Source organism: Colletotrichum jinshuiense, chromosome 3 (assembly GCF_051148585.1).
Source record: "Colletotrichum jinshuiense chromosome 3, complete sequence".
In the NCBI taxonomy this organism is placed as follows: Eukaryota; Fungi; Ascomycota; class Sordariomycetes; order Glomerellales; family Glomerellaceae; genus Colletotrichum; species Colletotrichum jinshuiense.
This window is the reverse complement of record NC_139310.1, coordinates 1,303,735-1,321,895: the sequence shown is the minus strand read 5'-3', so window position 1 is coordinate 1,321,895 and position 18,161 is coordinate 1,303,735. Positions and strand designations below refer to the sequence as shown.

The 18,161-nt window shown below is 51.2% G+C and overlaps 4 protein-coding genes across 4 annotated transcripts; 3 read left to right on the top strand and 1 right to left on the bottom strand.

Annotated features, from left to right (window-relative positions):
• Positions 1-783: 783 nt before the first annotated feature.
• Positions 784-2,400, top strand: EsH8_III_000389 (tetratricopeptide repeat protein; the record flags this gene model as incomplete). Its single annotated transcript, XM_083262114.1, has 3 exons — positions 784-1,226; positions 1,306-2,092; positions 2,308-2,400. The coding sequence occupies 3 exons, from the start codon at positions 784-786 to the stop codon at positions 2,398-2,400; spliced, it is 1,323 nt and encodes a 440-aa protein (XP_083122601.1).
• A 2,682-nt stretch (positions 2,401-5,082) lies between these two features.
• Positions 5,083-8,580, bottom strand: EsH8_III_000388 (uncharacterized protein; the record flags this gene model as incomplete). The annotated part of the gene is made up of 4 exons (XM_083262113.1): positions 5,083-5,126; positions 5,290-5,715; positions 5,784-6,465; positions 7,810-8,580. The coding sequence occupies 4 exons, from the start codon at positions 8,578-8,580 to the stop codon at positions 5,083-5,085; spliced, it is 1,923 nt and encodes a 640-aa protein (XP_083122600.1).
• A 1,476-nt stretch (positions 8,581-10,056) lies between these two features.
• On the top strand, positions 10,057-13,173 carry EsH8_III_000387 (glycoside hydrolase family 71 protein; the record flags this gene model as incomplete). Its single annotated transcript, XM_083262112.1, has 1 exon — positions 10,057-13,173. The coding sequence occupies one exon, from the start codon at positions 10,057-10,059 to the stop codon at positions 13,171-13,173; it is 3,117 nt and encodes a 1,038-aa protein (XP_083122599.1).
• Positions 13,174-14,175: 1,002 nt separating this feature from the next.
• Positions 14,176-15,639, top strand: EsH8_III_000386 (uncharacterized protein; the record flags this gene model as incomplete). The annotated part of the gene is made up of 1 exon (XM_083262111.1): positions 14,176-15,639. The coding sequence occupies one exon, from the start codon at positions 14,176-14,178 to the stop codon at positions 15,637-15,639; it is 1,464 nt and encodes a 487-aa protein (XP_083122598.1).
• Between the last annotated feature and the right edge of the window lie 2,522 nt (positions 15,640-18,161).

Sequence of the window (18,161 nt, the reverse complement as noted above, 5' to 3'; positions counted from 1 at the left end):
TCACAATACCCAATTGCCCTACATAGGGCTTTTAACATCCAACCAAATGTAAGAACCAATCAATGTGGCACATATACCTGCAAATAGTAACATGTGTTCATCTCAAGTGGAATGCCATGAATGTATTTTAGTATGCAACCAGTCAGGTTGCTACATTAGCACGGGTTATGTCCCATAACATCGAAATACACCATACGTGCCTATTATTTGTCAACCACCCTCCCAGCCAGCACTGATATTCCTGATTGACAATGTTTCCGTCAAAAACATCTTAGAATGAGTCCCCTATATTTTTGTGACGTCAATCTCGCCCTTGCCCGTCGTCATCCGTAGTGAGCGCTGCGAGCCTGCTTCAAACCTAGACCAACAACTCGTGTTACACGCCGTATCATGTGCGGAGATCGGGGGCTTTCCAGCTGAGAGCTTCCAAGGGAGTCGACACATGCAGCTTCCTGTCACATTGGACGCCATTCACGTGGAAGCAAATCAGCTGACGCAGCCTAGATGACGATTGGCTGCGTCTTCCGCAGCCTTATTTGTCGCGGTCGCAATGTTCTGCCTTGAGACGCTTTCCTGATAATCAAGCGAGAACTAGTATCAAAGGATAACGTACTGGTTGGAGTCTCGTACGGTTATCTACCAAGTCCGTGTCTGTTCCGTTCTCCAACAACCCGGGCCCTTATGCCCTTTCTCTATCTTGCGAAGGCCTGCAAGGTCTGACGACATCAGAGGGTTTAACTGTCATCAACACGGTCATCCATTGTTGCCTAAAAGTGCGGCAAGATGGATCCCTTTTCTGTCACGGCTGGCGTGGTGGCCCTAGTCGCTACCAGCTCAAAGATCGTCATCGCCCTAAAGGGGTTTGTCGACGCGTCTCGCAGCGCAGACAGCAGGATCCACCTGATGATCGCCGAAGTCGAGCTCTTCAAGCGCACTCTACAATCCATGAACGAGACGCTGGAGACGGACGAAGTGCGGCCAATGTTCCAGTCGACGGGACACCTGAGCGCCCACTGGAGCAACATCGCCGCCTGTCTCGGCGACGGACAAATCATGCTGCGCAACTTCGAGACCATGCTCGGCAAGATCGACAAGAATGCTTATTTCATGAACACGGCGAGGAAGACTCTTCGGCTCAAGGAGGCCACTGAAGACATTTATGCTTTCCAGCAGCAGTTCCGATGCTGCCGAGACACGATACAACTATCGCTCCAAGCAGCGTTGCTGTGAGTGAAGAGGTTCTTCTTTGGGCTAAACAAATTCTACGAATAGTGTAGGCTTATTTAGACTGACCGTTACCAATAGTTGGAACCAAATGACCACCAGAGAGACCATAACCACAGGAGTCGACTTGCCAGACCTGGCCGAGCTTATGAGGTCGATCAATCGGCTTGCGCACGATGTCTCTGGCCGCATGACCTCCCTCGAGAAGAAAGTTCAAGAGGGTGACACCAGTGATGCGCTATCTACCCTTGTCAACATGAAGAAATGTGTACAATCTTCGGCAAAACTCGCCTCTTCCGCGTCCTCGATTGCTCTTACACTGGACGGCACCGAGTCCCTTTCCACGGCGTCGGATTTGTACGGCATATTTGATCACATTCCAGATCCCGAGACCGTTGCTTGGGTCACAAGCACATCCAAGTACAACCTCAAAGTCCAGGAACACCAGACACCTTCCCTTGCCGAGTGGTGTTCCGCCCCAGTCATCTCCGTCTCCGCGGCCGAGGACTCCGACTATGAGGGGGAGATCGACGCCGACCTTGCGAAGCTCCACATCAGCCAGGGCCACAAGTACCTTCAAAAGGGCGACTATGCCATGGCGGAGCAGGAGCTGGGTCAGGGGCTCAAGCGGCTGAGGAGGCCCAAAAGCCGGCAGCAAAACGACGCCGTGCAGGCCGAGGGGCTGGACGGGCTCGCGAAACTTTACCGCCAGCAGGGGAGGTGGCAAGAAACGAAGGAGGCCATCATCGAGAGGCTCTCGCTGCTGTCCAGAACCGCGACGGCTCACTCGACCGACATCTTGAGCGAAAAGCTGTCGCTTGCGGAGGTGCTCCTGAAGCTCAACGACCCCGTGGAGGCCCGTCTTCACGTACGAGCCTGCATCACTGCTTACAGGAAACTTGGAGCCCAAGCTGCCGACGGACTTGAACGTTCGTATCGCACAATGATCGAGATATGCATCCAAGACGGGGACGTTGACGGACAAAGAGATTATACCATGCTGCTGGGGAGTATTGCAAAGGTCGACCCATCTTTGGATAGAAGAACAATGATGATGGATTCTCACAATGATCTTGAGAGTAGTCGGAGCCTTGGGAAAATGGAACCCCCGAAACCATCGGAAACGCCGTTCGGACACGACTCACCACCGCCTGGCATTCGATTCAGCAGCAATGATGCCTCTTTCAATAATCAGTCAACGGTAGAATTCACGGAGGAATCTTCGGCATCCCTGTTTATGGAAACAGTCTCGGAAAGACTGGAAAATAATCACGCACAGCTTGGGCAGCCTCCGGGCTGGGACAGTTTTGCTATCCCTGATACTTTGTCCACAACAAGTCAGAAGGATCACATCGGGGATCACCAAATAGTTCGAAAAGACATGCCTGGCACGAAAAAGAAGGACGAAAGCCGGCTTTTCAGTACTATAAAACGATCAAGAAGTACCCAGGACCGTCATAATACCCCCGATACCCCGACTCATTTACGATCGGTAAGTGTCCCCCCCCCTCATTCGTCATGGCCCAGTTTCAACTGCCAAGCTATTTATAAAACTAAGCATCAAAATAATTCTTTTCTTCTGGAGTTCACTGACGTCTGAACCTATTGGTAGTTTTCAAACCCCGAACCGGCAAACTGGAATGCTTTGTTATCGAGTCCGATAGACTATACCCAGGAATCCAATGCCCTCGACAAAGCAAAAAAGGAATCGACCACTGTTGCGGTTTTAAAAATGCCATTTGATAGCAGCTCAGACTCGAGTTCGGTCGTTTCCTTTGAAGAATCGCTCGATAAAGTTCAAGCTGATTTGTTCGGTCCGATTGAGCCTCAGCCCCCAGAGACTACGACTGCCCCTCCAAGGGTGAGGGCGTTGTTTGTGGGCCATTCATGCAGCGGCAAAACATCGCTCATCAGGTCTTTATACCCCCTACATATGCAGTTACCATGTTTCTACTGTGAAGTTGGGTAAAGTCGATTTGCTGACAATGTTGGAACAGATACTGCCTTCATGGCTCGGACGGTGCTCTTCGAGATGTAAGAAATGACCCTCCCCCCTTATTCAATCATATCGCGGAGGGATTAACGCACAGAAAATATTCTGTATTGGCACGTTTTCTAATGTTCTGATGACACGAAACTAGCATGAGTTTACCCCCACTCTCACACCGTATGTTACGAAATGCTCCGCAGACGACAACTCCACGAGTGCGACAGAACTTGTTCTCTGGGATAGTCCCGGACCTTTGAGTGAGACATTATTTTCAGAGTCTATCCAGCACATCGCCACCGGTATCAGTTGTATTGTGTTGTGCTTCGCTGTCAATGACCCCGACCTCGTCTCAGATATCGATACCCTTGTAAGCAGACCTATTTCCTTACAAGTTAACATGAATGAGTATACCAGGGCAATGAAGCTTGTACTATTGACAGAATTTCAAAACAAAAGCTGACAATGCGCTTCGTACAGTGGGCTCCCCAAATCCATGAAGTTTTCCCCGGCAGACCCGTCATTCTTGTTGGAACCAAAGTTGATCTCCGAAACAACTCACGCGTGGTGAATCGAACAAACTCAATAGAACAGCCATGTACTAAGCGCGAGGTAAGTTCTAAGGTCGTGAAGAGTGTTTCTTGGCTATGGGGATGTCTTTGAGGACTCATTGAATGGGTGGCTAATAATCGGCTACGCTGGCATAGGGGTTACAAATTCAAGACAGAATCGGGGCTGCGACTTACCTGGACTGCTCTGTCAAGACAGGGGAAGGGGTTCAGGAGCTGATGAAAGAGATTGCTGCCCAAGGCATGCGGTACAGGAAGGCTGCCGAGGAATCTGGCAGACTCAAAGTAATCTGGAGAAAGAGTCGGGAGTGGTTGAACTGGAAGACAAGACTCGAGGCGGACCGAGAAATGTTTTGATTCTTGTGTTTGGGTCAACCTCTCACATAGAAGCCAATATAATTATGGCCGATGCTGGAACCGTCTGTTATATGGCGGTAACGGGGTGTAATACTAGGGGTATCATTTGTTGCGGGTTCAAGATAACTATTGGAATCACAAAATTCCTGTTGAACTCACAGGACTACCCGTACGGGTTGGAGCTCGCTAAATATCAATATGGTATATTTGGAAGCTGTAAATCGGTGTATAGAGGAGAAAGTAGAAAGGTTAGAAGCAGCAGCAGCAATAGTGAAGATATTGCTGCGAGCAGCCCGGAAGTGTAATCTCCAAGCTCCGCTGCGGCAGCCGTTCCCGTATTCTGGAGGGGTAATCCAACAATAACCTTCCCTTCTGAAGACATCAACAACTACGCTCTAAACGGCTTAGATGATTAATCAAATCAAGGCTTGTAATTTGAAAATATGTAATATGCCAGAAATCTAATAGCATTTCAAATCCTCGATGATTTGCTAGTTACAAAAGCTCTTAAAATCCATCCTGCTGGCCAAAGTGTGCAGTCTCAGCCTTTTCGCACACGAACAACTGGGTCATTCCCCTATGTCCCCTGGAGACTGCTGATGTTGTAATGCGGACTATGAAAGATAAATTAGAGTAGATTTGGTGAGGGTAGTTTATTTATTTGCAATTCTGTCTTCTATTATCTTCATTTAGTTATACACGATGCTGGAAGTTATTTGTTGTTATCGCCACTGAAATCACAAATAGTCCTCCTTCTCCCTGTTTACCAGCTCACTCTGCTCACCTCAAGGCGTACCTTAGGAACAACTTCAATAAACTGAAACCAGCAACTCCGAAGTCATCAGGGGGGAGAAGGTGGTACTTGTACAGAATAGTGTGCTGCCTCCAGCGTTCTACTCGAATAATCCTTACTACTCCAGCCCCCCTGCCTGTACCAAAGGACACTTACTTAGCATACTTGACAAACTGCGTCAGGGCAAGTCCCGCGGCTGCAAGCAAAACTGCAAAGGTGCACGTAGTCTTCATCAGTAACGCCTTCAAGCGGGCACCCGTCATTGTCGCCGATAGGAGGGGAGGCCGTCGGTGTCTCGGAGTACTCGAGACACTGGCACGCCGTTGGCGGGCAGAAGCCGTAAACGCAGCTGAACTCACACAGTTGTTTAAAGTCACCGCTGGTGCGGTATGGTGACGCAGAGCCCGAGACGCAGACAGGACCGGAGATTGCAGTGGCTGTCGGCTCGGATTCCTGGGCAGTGGTCGTCGTTGTGGTCTTGGCCGTCTGGGGCGGATAGGAGTAAGGCGTCACGGACGTCGTGACGTCGGGCGTTGGGGGCGGAACCCACTCAGGCCGGAGGCAGGCGAGGGATAGCTTTGGCGTCTGCTTTTTGGCCTCATCGGCGCTGGAGCTGTAGCCGAAGACGGTGCCGACGATGAAAGTGCGGTTCGTGGCGTCATAATAGGCCGTTGAGTTGCCCTCATCGACGGCACCGGTGGCGATCATCCAAGACGAGTCGGTGATTTGGTCCAGGACCAAGGTCGTTGCCGTATGACTGTCCTGTAAGGATTCCGAGTTCCAAGCTACGCAGGAGGAGTTGTTAGAATTACAGATGTCAAAAAGAAAGAAAAAGGGACGAGATTCTCCTCACCGACTATGTCGCCTCGAACGAGTCCGAGTGCGTCCTGACAGCTCGCAGGGATGGGATCGAGGATTAAGGCGGAACAAGGGACGTCTGGATCCTCCTGGAACCAGCCGCCGGTGAGGCTTGTCTCCATATCGGCCCGGCACTCGGCAGACAGAGACCCGCAGGCGTGGTCGATCGGCTCCGTGGGGTCAGGACGGGCGCTGACAAAGTAGTGGCGGCAGATGAACCACGACGGATCCATGGGCTTAGGTAGGCCGGTGCCAGAGTCTACGAGGGCGGCGGGCAGGCCAAAGGAGAGCGCCGTGACCTCGGTCGACTGGTTCTTCGCGATGGACTCCGGCCACCGCACATCGTTAGCGATTCGGAGGTGGGCCTCGAAACCTTCGACAAAGGAGCCAGGGTATGGCTTAGTCCAGTCGAGGCCGCCGAACGTCGCGGAATCGGCGTGATCGGGGTTCTGGAAGGCCGCCTCCACCTCCTTCCAGGACATGCGAGCAACGTTGGAGCCGTTGGCGAGGAACTCTTGGTTCTCGAAGTAGATGTACGGCATGAAGTCGTCGGCAACGACAAGGCTCGCAGCCAGGACGGTGAGGAGAGTGTAAAGAGTCATGATGGAAGCTATTTCTGATGCTGCTGCACCAGACTCGACTACGAAGAAACGAGAGTATGAGCTGGAAGATTGAAGCTAGAGATAAAAACTGAAGAAAGAGTAGGTTAGGAATCAGCCATCCGGATGTGAGCCATATACTACGCCAATTTTTCTAACCACCGAAAGTTATCATCGACGGTTGAAGCCATCGTCCGGTGCCCATAAGCCCCGCTCATGTCGGCGGAGATGATGCCGATTACTGATGCCCATAACGACGAGCATGACTCTTCTTTCAGATGTCAAGAGATGAGGTATTTACAAAAGTTCCCTAGCCAGCCCATGGGCTGCCTAATTGGAAAGACTGAAAGAAGTAAGGCAAAACGGGTCCGAAGAAAATTAACCTGAGTACTGCGGACTTGGTGTTGTTGGTTCGAACTTCCAACGGTTGTAAAAATATAGTGCGGCACAGCGCTCCGCACCGAGTGCAACCTGCACGCATATGTGGATGGCAATTTGGGTTTGCTGCAGAGCTCAGGTACACCTAGAGATCGAAGGGACCCGCCCCCTTGTAGTACCCCTGCTTGGCGAAGCTTGTCTACTCTTATTTTCTTAACCACCTGTGCCCGCCCGCCCACACTTTTGATGGGCACCCCCTGTACGTAGTAGGCTTGGTTCTGTGGAGGCCATCCGGAATGCTCGGCCAAGTACAGACAGGGCCCAGGGTTCTTTTGTAGCCGGTTATGGCTGGCAGGAGAATTGTGAGAGGGAACAGAAACATAGCGGCGAAGAGCACAAAGTGTCGTGACGGCAGCTAAAGTGAGCACTTACGTGGTGTTTGCCAACACACAAGCTTTGTCTATTTCTATGTCATCTCTTATATACTCATACAGATTATTTCAGGGGCCCGAGTGCTGTGCCGACCAACGACGATGTATTATTTAGCACCAGTGCTGTCTCCCAGAGGACGTAAAAGGCGATGGTTACGTGTTAAGGATAGAAATGGACAACGCAATGTAAAGAACGGAAATATACCACGATAAATTTACAAAATGCACAAACGAGCACAGTTTTCTTACTTCGCTGCGAAAGTAGTAAGAGTAATGAGACACAGGCAGGCGAAATAAACTGAGACAGCTAGGACAACAATGACAAGAATAGAAAAACAAGAGTAGAGCTAACATGAATGATAATAGATAGGACAAGAACGCTGGTTTGTTCTAAATGGCAAAACCGGCTCTAAATATATGAACTCGATCAATACCACGTGAGAGCACACCTGTGAATACACACTCTTTAAGTAAGTGCAAATTATTTGCCGCCCTTTTTTATCTGGCATTGAAGATGAGACATCATTCCTTCCCAGCCTTTTAGGACGTAAAAGTGACCCCGTGATATTTTGACGTATTCAGGGCCCGCGGCTGCTTGGGGTTCACGACCGACCGTTTCAATCCAGTCCTTGACACCGGCCAAAATCCTGGGGTCATCGTCCGCATATTCAGCCATTTTCATTTTGGCTTTGATGGCTTGCCACCTCTCCTTATCCTTAAAAAAATCCGCTGGATCCTTTAAGTCTTTGGCTTTTAGCTCTTCACCGAAGAAGGCATTGCCAAAGTCTGCCGCGAGGTTCGTAGGCGAGCGCATCGCTTCGAAGCGTTCCTTCTGGATCCTTTCGATCAGGGGTCGCGCGGAGGCGATCTCCTTATAGGCAGGACTGTCCGGGCCAGTGCCGTACAGCTGGGCGGCGGCAGTGAAGGTCTTGACGAGATCCTCATTGAAGATATTGTACAGCTTCAGCTTGGCCGGGACACCTGTATTGTCTAGCATGTACTGCGCAATCAGATCCTTCTGAGGGACACCTCTGATGTCAGGGACCCTTGCGGTCTTGCTGAGGCCCTTATTTAGTAGAACCTCTCCCGTGCGCACGGGATTGTCTACGTCCAGGTCGATCTGGCATTTGTGTGCGGGTTCCTTGGTATACCGACAGAGGAATTCCCGAAAGTTCATCATATCGCCGTCGGCTCCGACGTTGGCCGCAATGGGGTTGCCATCCGATCCAAAGAGGGGGTAAATGAGCCCTTGGGTCTTGCCGCTCATCATCCATAATAACTTATAAGCTTCGAAGGTTATGACGGTTTCGAAGGCATGAGCTTTACCGGCAGCAAGGGCGAGGCGGCCGAACAGCAGAAGCAGACATAGGCCCAGAAACCTCATGATATCTGTGATACAGGGGTTGATATTGATGGGCGCGTCAAAAGGGGTGATCGACAAGGATTGTTGGAGAGAATCAGAGAGGGAGTTTAAAGAGCGTAGATGTAAAAATGAAGAGAGACAAGATATTCCCAGTTGAAAGGAGCGATGAGTGAATATCAGGTGTAAGTAAAGTCACAAAAATGACAAAGTTTGCAGTAGAGCAGCGAGCAGGGGGGGTAGGCATATGTAGGAAGTTATCCTTCAGCTCCCGTGGACCAGTTGCGAACAGAATATTTACCTTGATATTGAGCACTCGCTCCTCTCTGGTTCGGAGACTCCAGTCCTCATGACGCAAAGACATTTCCTGTAATTAATCACAGGCGCACTTCCCGCAAAGTATCCTGAGGTGGAGGAAGAGGCACATTTCGACAGCTGCATCGGGTTCATTGACCAGATTGAACGATAGACATGGCCCCCTTGGCAGTCTGGGTTCTTCACCTCCAACAGGCTGTTGGACTGCGATGAATTGCGTTCCAACAGGCCGTGATCCGGCTGGGCTCGGGACGTTGCTAGCATAGACCATAGCCGGCCAATGTAGCTTCGAGCAAGCAACAGAAGCTCAGTCCAGTCGCATCCAACACTTTAGCAGGGGTGGGACCAACGCTCACACATACCGCGATTCGTTCTGGACAGTCTTTGTCCTTCGTGTTAGGTTCCACGTACAGGGTGTGCTCACAAAAGAACCCTGTACTATGCGACAGCCTGGTTTCTGAATTGACGCAAGAGCCAACCCAAATTGTGGTGTGGTTTGGGTTAAGTGAGCGTTAGCGTATTAGATTGTTGGTTGGTTCCTGACATATCGGCCGTGAAGAACTTCATCAACAGGGGTTTGATGCTTGATTGTGCCCGGCCTAGGGTCCACTTCTCACCTAAGCTCTGTAAACCCCTGACCCGAAGCGCTTTTTGAGATTGCCATCGGGCTACTGGCGGATTGCAAAGTGGAGCTTGGAATCGAATTCAGGTCCAACGAGACATGGATGTGTCGGTTAAGCCGGCGTTTCTCTCCTGGTTGACTGTTGGCAGATGGTCCGAATCACCTCCAAGGTTGTTTACATCGACCTGAAGATGGACTGGCTAGACCATGCAATGGGGCGACATTGTCATTCAGGTGTAAATATTTCATTCTCTCACCCCGGTTAACGCTGACCAACGGTAAAGATACCATAAGCGTGCTCCGCTCACTCAGTCTCAAGGCAGCAGAGTGGATGCAGGTTGGCGGAGATAGCGGGTGCGATATGGAAGTTCGTTGTACCTGTCATAGGTAGAAACATATCTTGGAAGTCGGAAACCATGATCGTACTCCCATTTCAGAATGCCTATTCAGCGGTCTGTTCCCTTCTCTCGACGAGTCCTGCTCCTCACACATTCTTTCACTTCCACGTGGCTTCACTTACACTCACTCTCATTCCTATCTTTGAACGCTACCCAACCCTCGACATGAAGGTCCTCACTCTCCTGGCCGGCATTCTTGCTTGGGTACGAGTGGCTCAATCTCAGGCCGTCTTTGCGCATTTCATGGTCACCAACTCTGCCAATTACACAGCCGATGACTGGATTGATGACATATCCAAGGCCAAGGCGGCTCATATTGACGCATTCGCCCTAAACATGGCCTACGGAGACCTAACCAACGAAAGGTCAATTGCCGCTGCCTTTCAACATGCCTCATCGTTAGGCTTTCAACTCTTTTTTTCTTTCGACTACGCTGGAAACGGGCCGTGGCCTAAAGGCGTTGTCCAAGGCCTAATTAGCCAGTACGCCGGCTCTGCAGCCTATTTCCACTACCAGGGCAAACCGTTCGTGTCGACGTTTGAGGGCCCTGAAAACGCTGAGGACTGGATCGGTATTAAGGCAGCGACTGGCTGCTTTTTTATCCCCGACTGGTCGTCTGTCGGTGCGAAGCCAGCTATGGCTAAGGCCAACGGTGTTGCTGACGGTCTCTTCAGCTGGGCGGCCTGGCCGTGGGGTGACCAGGATATGGATACCTATGTTGATGCCTCTTATAAGCAGTATCTTGGCGGCAAGCCGTATATGATGGCGGCGTCTCCATGGTTTTACACAAATCTGCCTGGATATAACAAGAACTGGATGTGGCGGGGTGATGACCTTTGGTTTGACCGCTGGCAACAGATTCTCTGGTGGAGGCCTGAGTTCGTGCAGATTATCTCGTGGAACGATTATGGTGAATCTCACCATATTGGTCCAGTGCGAGAGAAGTCTCTTGAGGCCTTTACTATTGGCAAGGCCCCTTTCAACTTCGTCCTCCCCCACGACGGCTGGCGCGATACGCTCCCATTCGCTATCGACATGTATAAGTATAATACAACAACGGTCACCTCAGAGCGCCTTGTCACCTGGTATCGGCCTAATCCAGCGACAAGTTGTAAAGACGGCGGGACCTCGGTTAACACGGCGTCGCAGCTCCAGCTCGAGTTCAACCCGTGGAACGCGGCAAGCGATGCTGTCTTCTTCACGGCGCTGCTAACGTCGCCTGCCACTATTGAGGTCACTGTTGGCGGTGTTAAGCAGAAAGCCTTCTGGAGTATGGTGCCAGAAGGAGATGTCGGTCTCTACCATGGAAACGTCTGGTATTACGGCCAAACGGGGGATGTCCACGTTCGCATCATCCGTAGTGGTTCTGTCGTCGCCGAGGTCGCTGGCATCGCCATCACCACGGACTGCAGCAAGACCAACGGCTACAACAACTGGAATGCTTGGGTCGGCAGCGCCGTTGCCGCCAGCTCCGTCTCAGCTAAGCCGGACTCCCGGGCTACTCAGGTATGCATCGACGGCACAGGGCCCCTTCCTGGTTTCGCGACCCTCTGTCGATTCACCTGCACGTACGGCTACTGCCCTGAGGGTGCATGCCATTGCACGAAGCTGGGTGCCGAGATTGAGAAGCCAAAGTGGAAGGGCATTACGGCCTACCCAGCCGCTGGCAGGACAAGCGACTACCAGGGGCTCTGCCAGAACTCGTGTAACTGGGGGTTCTGTCCAAGAGACTATTGTGATACTGTTGAGCATCCAACCGTCATCGCCACCGTCTCACCCTTCCTCCCGGGCACCTGCACCCGTGGGCAGGCCATGAGTTCATCATCTCCCTTCGATGAACTGTGCTCTTTCGCGTGCTCTCACGGCTTCTGCCCGATTGCTGTCTGCTACTGCTCCGCCCAGGGCGCTCTCAACCTTCTCGAGCCCACAATTAAGAGCAATGCAACTACCTATGACGGTGTTGCTGACGACCACGGTCTCTGCGCCTTCAGCTGCTCGCGTGATTACTGCCCGTCGCCCTGTGTAGAAGGAGACGGTGATCACCCGACCGACCTCTGGGAGGCAGGCTATTTTGTTCCGGAATACAGCATCGAAGAAGACGATATCTATCCCAGCGCCATGTCGTCCTATGCCCAGTGCGACCCAAGCGCCCGGCCGAAAACGCTCGACGATCTTATCAAGGGCATTGATAACAACAGCTTCAACGCCGTTTGCCGGAACCGTTGGGCCCTTCGCATCCTCTCTGACTCCCTTGACAGCTTCCAGGCCGACTATGCGGATGCGCTCAAAGGCTACGACTCGGTCTTCGGCTACTATATCGACTACGTCAAGCAGTCCATTACGCCTCAGCTCGAGTCATACATGAATTTCGACACTGGGCCTGGTAACAAGTTCTTCACATGCTCCTGGACCGTTTCTTCCCGGACAAGACAGGGTCCCTGCCCCCCAGCGGACAAGTTTTGGCAGCAGAGCGCATCTTGGTCGGTCACATACACCCTTAGCGACTCAGTTGGTTTCTACGAAGCTGTCGAGAGGGACCTCGGCATCGAGAAGGACTGGATCTCCTTCGGTGAGTGGCATCAGACCACAGACGGGGAGTGTATCGAAATGTCAGACAAGCCCATCAATACGCCCAAGCCCCCCTGTCGCAAAGCGCGCCTCTTCAAAAAGGGGTTCCCCGTCAGCAGCAGCAACGTCCACGTGTCAGACCCAAAGGACGTTATCGAGGCGGCGCTGCCGTCCATCCAGGAGCTCTCCATACGCGTCCTTGGGCTGTACGCCATGGCCGGCTTGGGCTTAGCCGACGACACAGGCGACATGGTGACGGCAGTTGCAATGCCCGTATTCATGCTCGAAGGCGTTATTGATAGTATGAAGCAAATAAAGAAGATCGGGGCTGAGCAGCGCGAGCGGGAGAAGAAAGCCCTCATCCTCGAGATCCTCTCCATCGTCCTCTTTGTCCTGCCCTTCGCCGGTGAGATTATTGGCGCCGCGTTCGGCGGTGCTGCTATGGTCGCCCGCGTTGCGGTTCTTATTGGAGAGGTCGGTAATGCCGCCCTCACTATCGAGAGTATCATCAATGACCCCGTCTCGGCGCCTTTTGCGGTCCTGGCACTGCTCATCGGGCCCTACGGCGGTTCCTCAGAGCGGACATCGTCGCAGGCCATCGCGGAAGCAGCGGCGGTGAGGAGAGCCCTGTCTGTTGAGAAGGTTGCTCAGTTCGGCAAGGACTTTGTGGCCGTAGATGCAAAGATACAAAAGATTGTCAATGCTTGTGTTTAATAAGGAGATGTATGGATTCCAACTTGGATAGTAGTAGCGTCGGGTATAGACGACAATAAAAGATGCCTAAACCGTACAGAGATTATGATGCTATTATTTGCCGGTGGGATGATTATGGGAAAATGGATTCTTTTCCTCTGTTTGCGTCCACTACTAGAACACCACCGACCGGCACCATACTTCCGATCGTGTTGGTTCTCGTTCACAGGGGTAGTACGGATGGCCCTCTGGACATGGTACTAGCATCGCAAAGCTTAATGTGGCAGGGGTCTTACTGTTATCATACGATCCTATTTACTATCATGCTAAAAGTAACAGTGGGCCCGCCCCCTGTCACGCTGACCTTAATGGAGGAGGTGTCTGGGTGTATACAATCCTTGCGAGCGGAGGTGCTTAATTTCAACAATTGACAAGGATCTTCGAAGCAAAACACCTTGTAATTTCATCTATCCTTAAAATGGTCGGGCTTCAGTCTCTCTTCCCTCTCGTCCAAACAGCCATCCGACATCATTACTGGTCCTCTCCTTCATTCAACCAGATTTGCGAGCTGTCTATCTGAGCAATCAAACGCACTCGCCGGATATAGATATGTCTCTCTCTGCCTACCGTCGCTTCACCTCTTTGAGAGTTGTGCACAGCACCTCCTCTACTCAACGCTTGCTCGCCTCGCTCGGGCCCCACTATCAAGCACAAAATCAGACAAGCAGCACTCCGCTTAACTTGGTTGTTGATTACCGCCGGACTTCCAGACAACTGTTTACATCTTCAATAAGACCGGCCGCCAGCCTTTTTGAGAGGCCTACGGCGCAGGTCAGAGAGGCGCAAGATCTGGCCGCTTATAATGGAGAAGAGCTCCCACCAAACGATTTGTGGATTCCGCAGCAATACTTCGTCATTCGGGGGATCCGGCATCATGAGAATTTTGCAAGATCGGCAGAGGTAACCCAGCTCTGCTCGGAGAGAGGACGAAATTTCGCCCGGGCCCGTAACGCACGTCTCATCATGAGCAATACGATCCCAGAGATGTCATCCGAAACAGTGAAGCCGTACTGTATATGGTATCCTGATGTCGCAAAAGAAGACACATACAGATCACTCGTTGAACGATACCCAGATATGCGTTATCAGGTCGGGCGGGCTTGTGCTGTTGCGGGCTACAAGACGCTCTATAATGAGCTCAACTTATTGCCGGATGTTTCTATTGCAGAGGAGGCCCGAGATAACGGCCACATGGATATATTCGAAGCCATCACGAGTCAGGCCGTGAGGTATGCAGTTATGAATGACTACAATCGCACTGTCAACCTCCATGCCCCAACGGCTGGGGCTTGCCTTAATAACGATACTGCAGTCCGGTCCTCACTACAATTCGCAAAGACGACAAACGCGTCCCAGTTAGATACTATTGAAACCCACTACTTCGACATCCAGGAAGATGGCCACGCCGGCCCATCATTATGGCCGACGCCCGAATGGTCGACGCTTGAGGCCCGCTTTGCTGAGCTTGCTTACATGCCGCTACCCCGTGACCTCCCCGCTGTTAACAAGGACATCCTCATCCTCATGGCGGCATGGGACGGTAATATAGAGCGATACTCGCGGCTGCGGCGGCCGGTGATGATCCACAATGAGCTATCAGCCGTCATTCGTGGCATCTACCATCACACCCCCTTCGCAAGGTGGCTCGCGATGCGCGCTGATGACCTTTTCAGTGTTCGTTCAGATGCGAACACCCTTATTTGGCAGGCTATCCACGCACGCTTCATTATGAATGGCGACCTTTCGCGTATTAACAGTGAAACGGATGGCGATAAGCTCCCCGCATTTTTCTGGTGGCCGCACCACCCGCACGAGGACACGCTCCGTGAGCTTGTATGGCGACGGCCCGACCTCAGGCACCAGGTGACGCTTGCCTGCATCGCTTCCAGCTATCAGTCGCTCTACGACGAGCTCACCAATGGCACAGTGCCGACGAAGCAGCAACTTGAGATGGCTACCCAAGCGTTGAACCCCCACTACCGCGAGGACATTGCCCGCCGCGCCGAGGAACAAGGGATCGAGGTGAGCTGCGACGTCGAAGGCCGCGCTTGGAACCTGAGCAATTGGCCGGAACCAACGTATTGGTCGAGGAGGTACCTCAGACCCAACAAGGAGATGTACCACGACGATTGCTCACCAAAGATACCGTCAGAGCTTGTCAATGGGCCTGATTTCCACGCCAACGACTTTGAAATATATTCACACCCCTCCGGTGAACCACTTAACCTCCATTTGCAAGAGTATATGGGTGAGTGGATGTGCATGATTAGCGCGACGGACGATGCGAGGCTCGAGGCTGCAAGGAAGGCGACTGGCCCGGGGAATAAGTGCGTCTATCTCTATTGCTCGAAAGAAGATAAAGAACGCCGTCTGACCCCGGCACCAGAGCCAACGCGTCCTAAGGACATGGAAGATGAGGATTATTAGGATAATGTGTTTTCTTTACGAGTGCAGAGTTAGAATGAATCGGCAACAGAGGATGAGGGCTATTTAGAGCTAGGATTAGGTACCTGGAATTGATTTTAGATATGGCATTTATGGTTTTCGAATTCTATGTAAATATAATTGTTGAACAATGAATTGAGCTCCTACTATTGTGTCGACTTTTGGGCCGTTCTCATTAGCTTTCAGATTCATGCCATAATCTTTACTCTTTATCTCATCTTGCCTCGTCTCGTTTTATCTCTCAGTGTGCCATTGGTGGTACTTGAGCCAATATACATACACTACGCAGCTCAATGTGCCCGTCCCGTATTGTTGTCTACCACGGTACCACCGCCGTAGATGCATATCCGTAACGAAGATCATCTCCTCCCCATACCACTTCCCTCTTCCCTTCTCTTCTATTGATTACACTTCAATTGAACCCCACAGACTGCCTCCAACAATGACTGGCATCATCTTCCCCGCGCATCTTAGCTTACACTTCCTAAAACCCGATGCCTTGACGCAAGTCGCTCAGCAATCATGCCGACCCAGTCATAGGGGACGCGCCACAAACAATTCAGCCATATGGAGACACCCTGAAGGTAATGCAATTCGATATCAGAAACTGAAAGTTATGCTCCTTATCATAGTTGACCTAGGGAATCAGCAAATTGTGATAGATGAGACTTACTTGTACAATGAAGCACTGTTCTTTCACTCTACTCTTGACGCCATCTGTGTTCCATCTAAGCCATAACGGGTCGACAGGCAGGCCTATCCAACCCCCCTCAACGTCATGAAGGCACAGATCAATAGATTTATTGACATCAGATGCAGACAAATTATGGACCGACCCCCACTCAAAACTTATCACTTACCAAATGAATAGATGATGAGCAGAATATCAGAGTAGTTTAAACGATTAATAGAGACTCGGCGGCATGGATTGTATTTGGGCACTTCCAAGACGAGGATTAGGGCACTTTTAAATAAGGCTGCGACCCGATGATTGATAACTAGCCAAATATCCCGCATCCATCAACTTATTTGAAATTAAAGCGGAAACGTTACTCTGACAGACTTCCCAAGGCAGCGACTGGATTTTATGTAGGGGCTCTATTCAGAGACCATACCAATAAGAAGTTGCGGGTAGCTGCAACCTATGTAGTACTTGATCGTCCAGAACGAAGCAGATGAACGAAGCGAGGAAGTGCAATTATCCTGGATTCTGCAATCCCTCCCTCCCTCTCCCCAATGCCCGATTGAAAAGTCCGATCCTTCCCTTTCAAGCGACCCACGTCGTGGCCGTGCACAAGGGTAAAGGTATCCTGGTCTCAGTGGTACCGGCCTCGGTGGCGGAGGCCGACATGATGGCGTTGGCTGTAACCGGTCCCTCTTCCTCTCTCCACGAGCAGGCAACTTCGTCCCAATACGAACGATCGCATAAGAGGCCAAGAACTGGGGAACAACGTTCGCGAGGAGTTCTTGAAGTCATCCGCAAGCAGCGCTTGAAGGACTGGTGGTCAAACCTGAAGTGGCCTCTGAGGTTTCCCCAGTCCATACAGAAGTCTACCATGCCAAGCACACCAGTGCCTCTGCAACCATCGTTGGCATCGACATCATAGCTCCCAAAGTCCGTGTAGAAAACTCCGTAGGGGCTGGTGCATTGGCTATTGTCCAATGTGCACAGCGTTAACACCTCCAACCGATCCGCTGCAACCGAGGCTGCTAGTGCGGCGAGAACTGCAGTGAATTGGAAACGCATCGCCACGACGATTGGGGTTAGGAAAGAGCCTTTTGGTACTCGTGAGCAACCACACTTGGAAAGTGAAGCCAAAGTTCAGGACTCAGGCCGAGGGTGAGATGCATACCGAGGTTTGGAATGGAAAATGGAACCAAGATGTAGGCGAGTTGTTGCTTTAGTTGGACGAGGTAGTTTGCGGAGACATAAAGCCAAAGTCATTGAGTGAGAATGAAAGGGAAGCCTGGATATTATAGATGGACAGGCTAAGACGGCCTGAAGCACATCCTGTAGGAATTGTTTCTAGGTTCACTAATCCTATATTCTGCAAAGGTGCATGGCTTACGCTCCTTCCCCTACTCACTTAGGTCACGCAACCTTAGAGTGCCAGGTGATCTTGCCGCGACTGAGCGACATATTCACAGTCAAACGTCCAACCTTACCGTGACAGAAGATCATCCGTGCTATATAATTTCGTCAATCATTCGAACCTCTAAGATCTTTCATGATATATGGCTGCGCTCGTCGAGGTTTGAGGGTTTGGGCTTGGTCAGAGTCGCAGGCACTACAGCTCTTAACAACATAAGAGCTATGGTAATTAATTCACGCAAGATTACACAAACCTTGCAAGTCACATTATATGTCACTTTAACCGCTTGCTCAAAGGAGGCAATGCAGCTTAAATTTGCTGAGTCAAGATGAATCACTCCACAGTCCCGTCGAGAAAGTTCCTCGACATGATTTCCTCAGCTCTGTTTCACCTGCAGATGTGATGTTGACA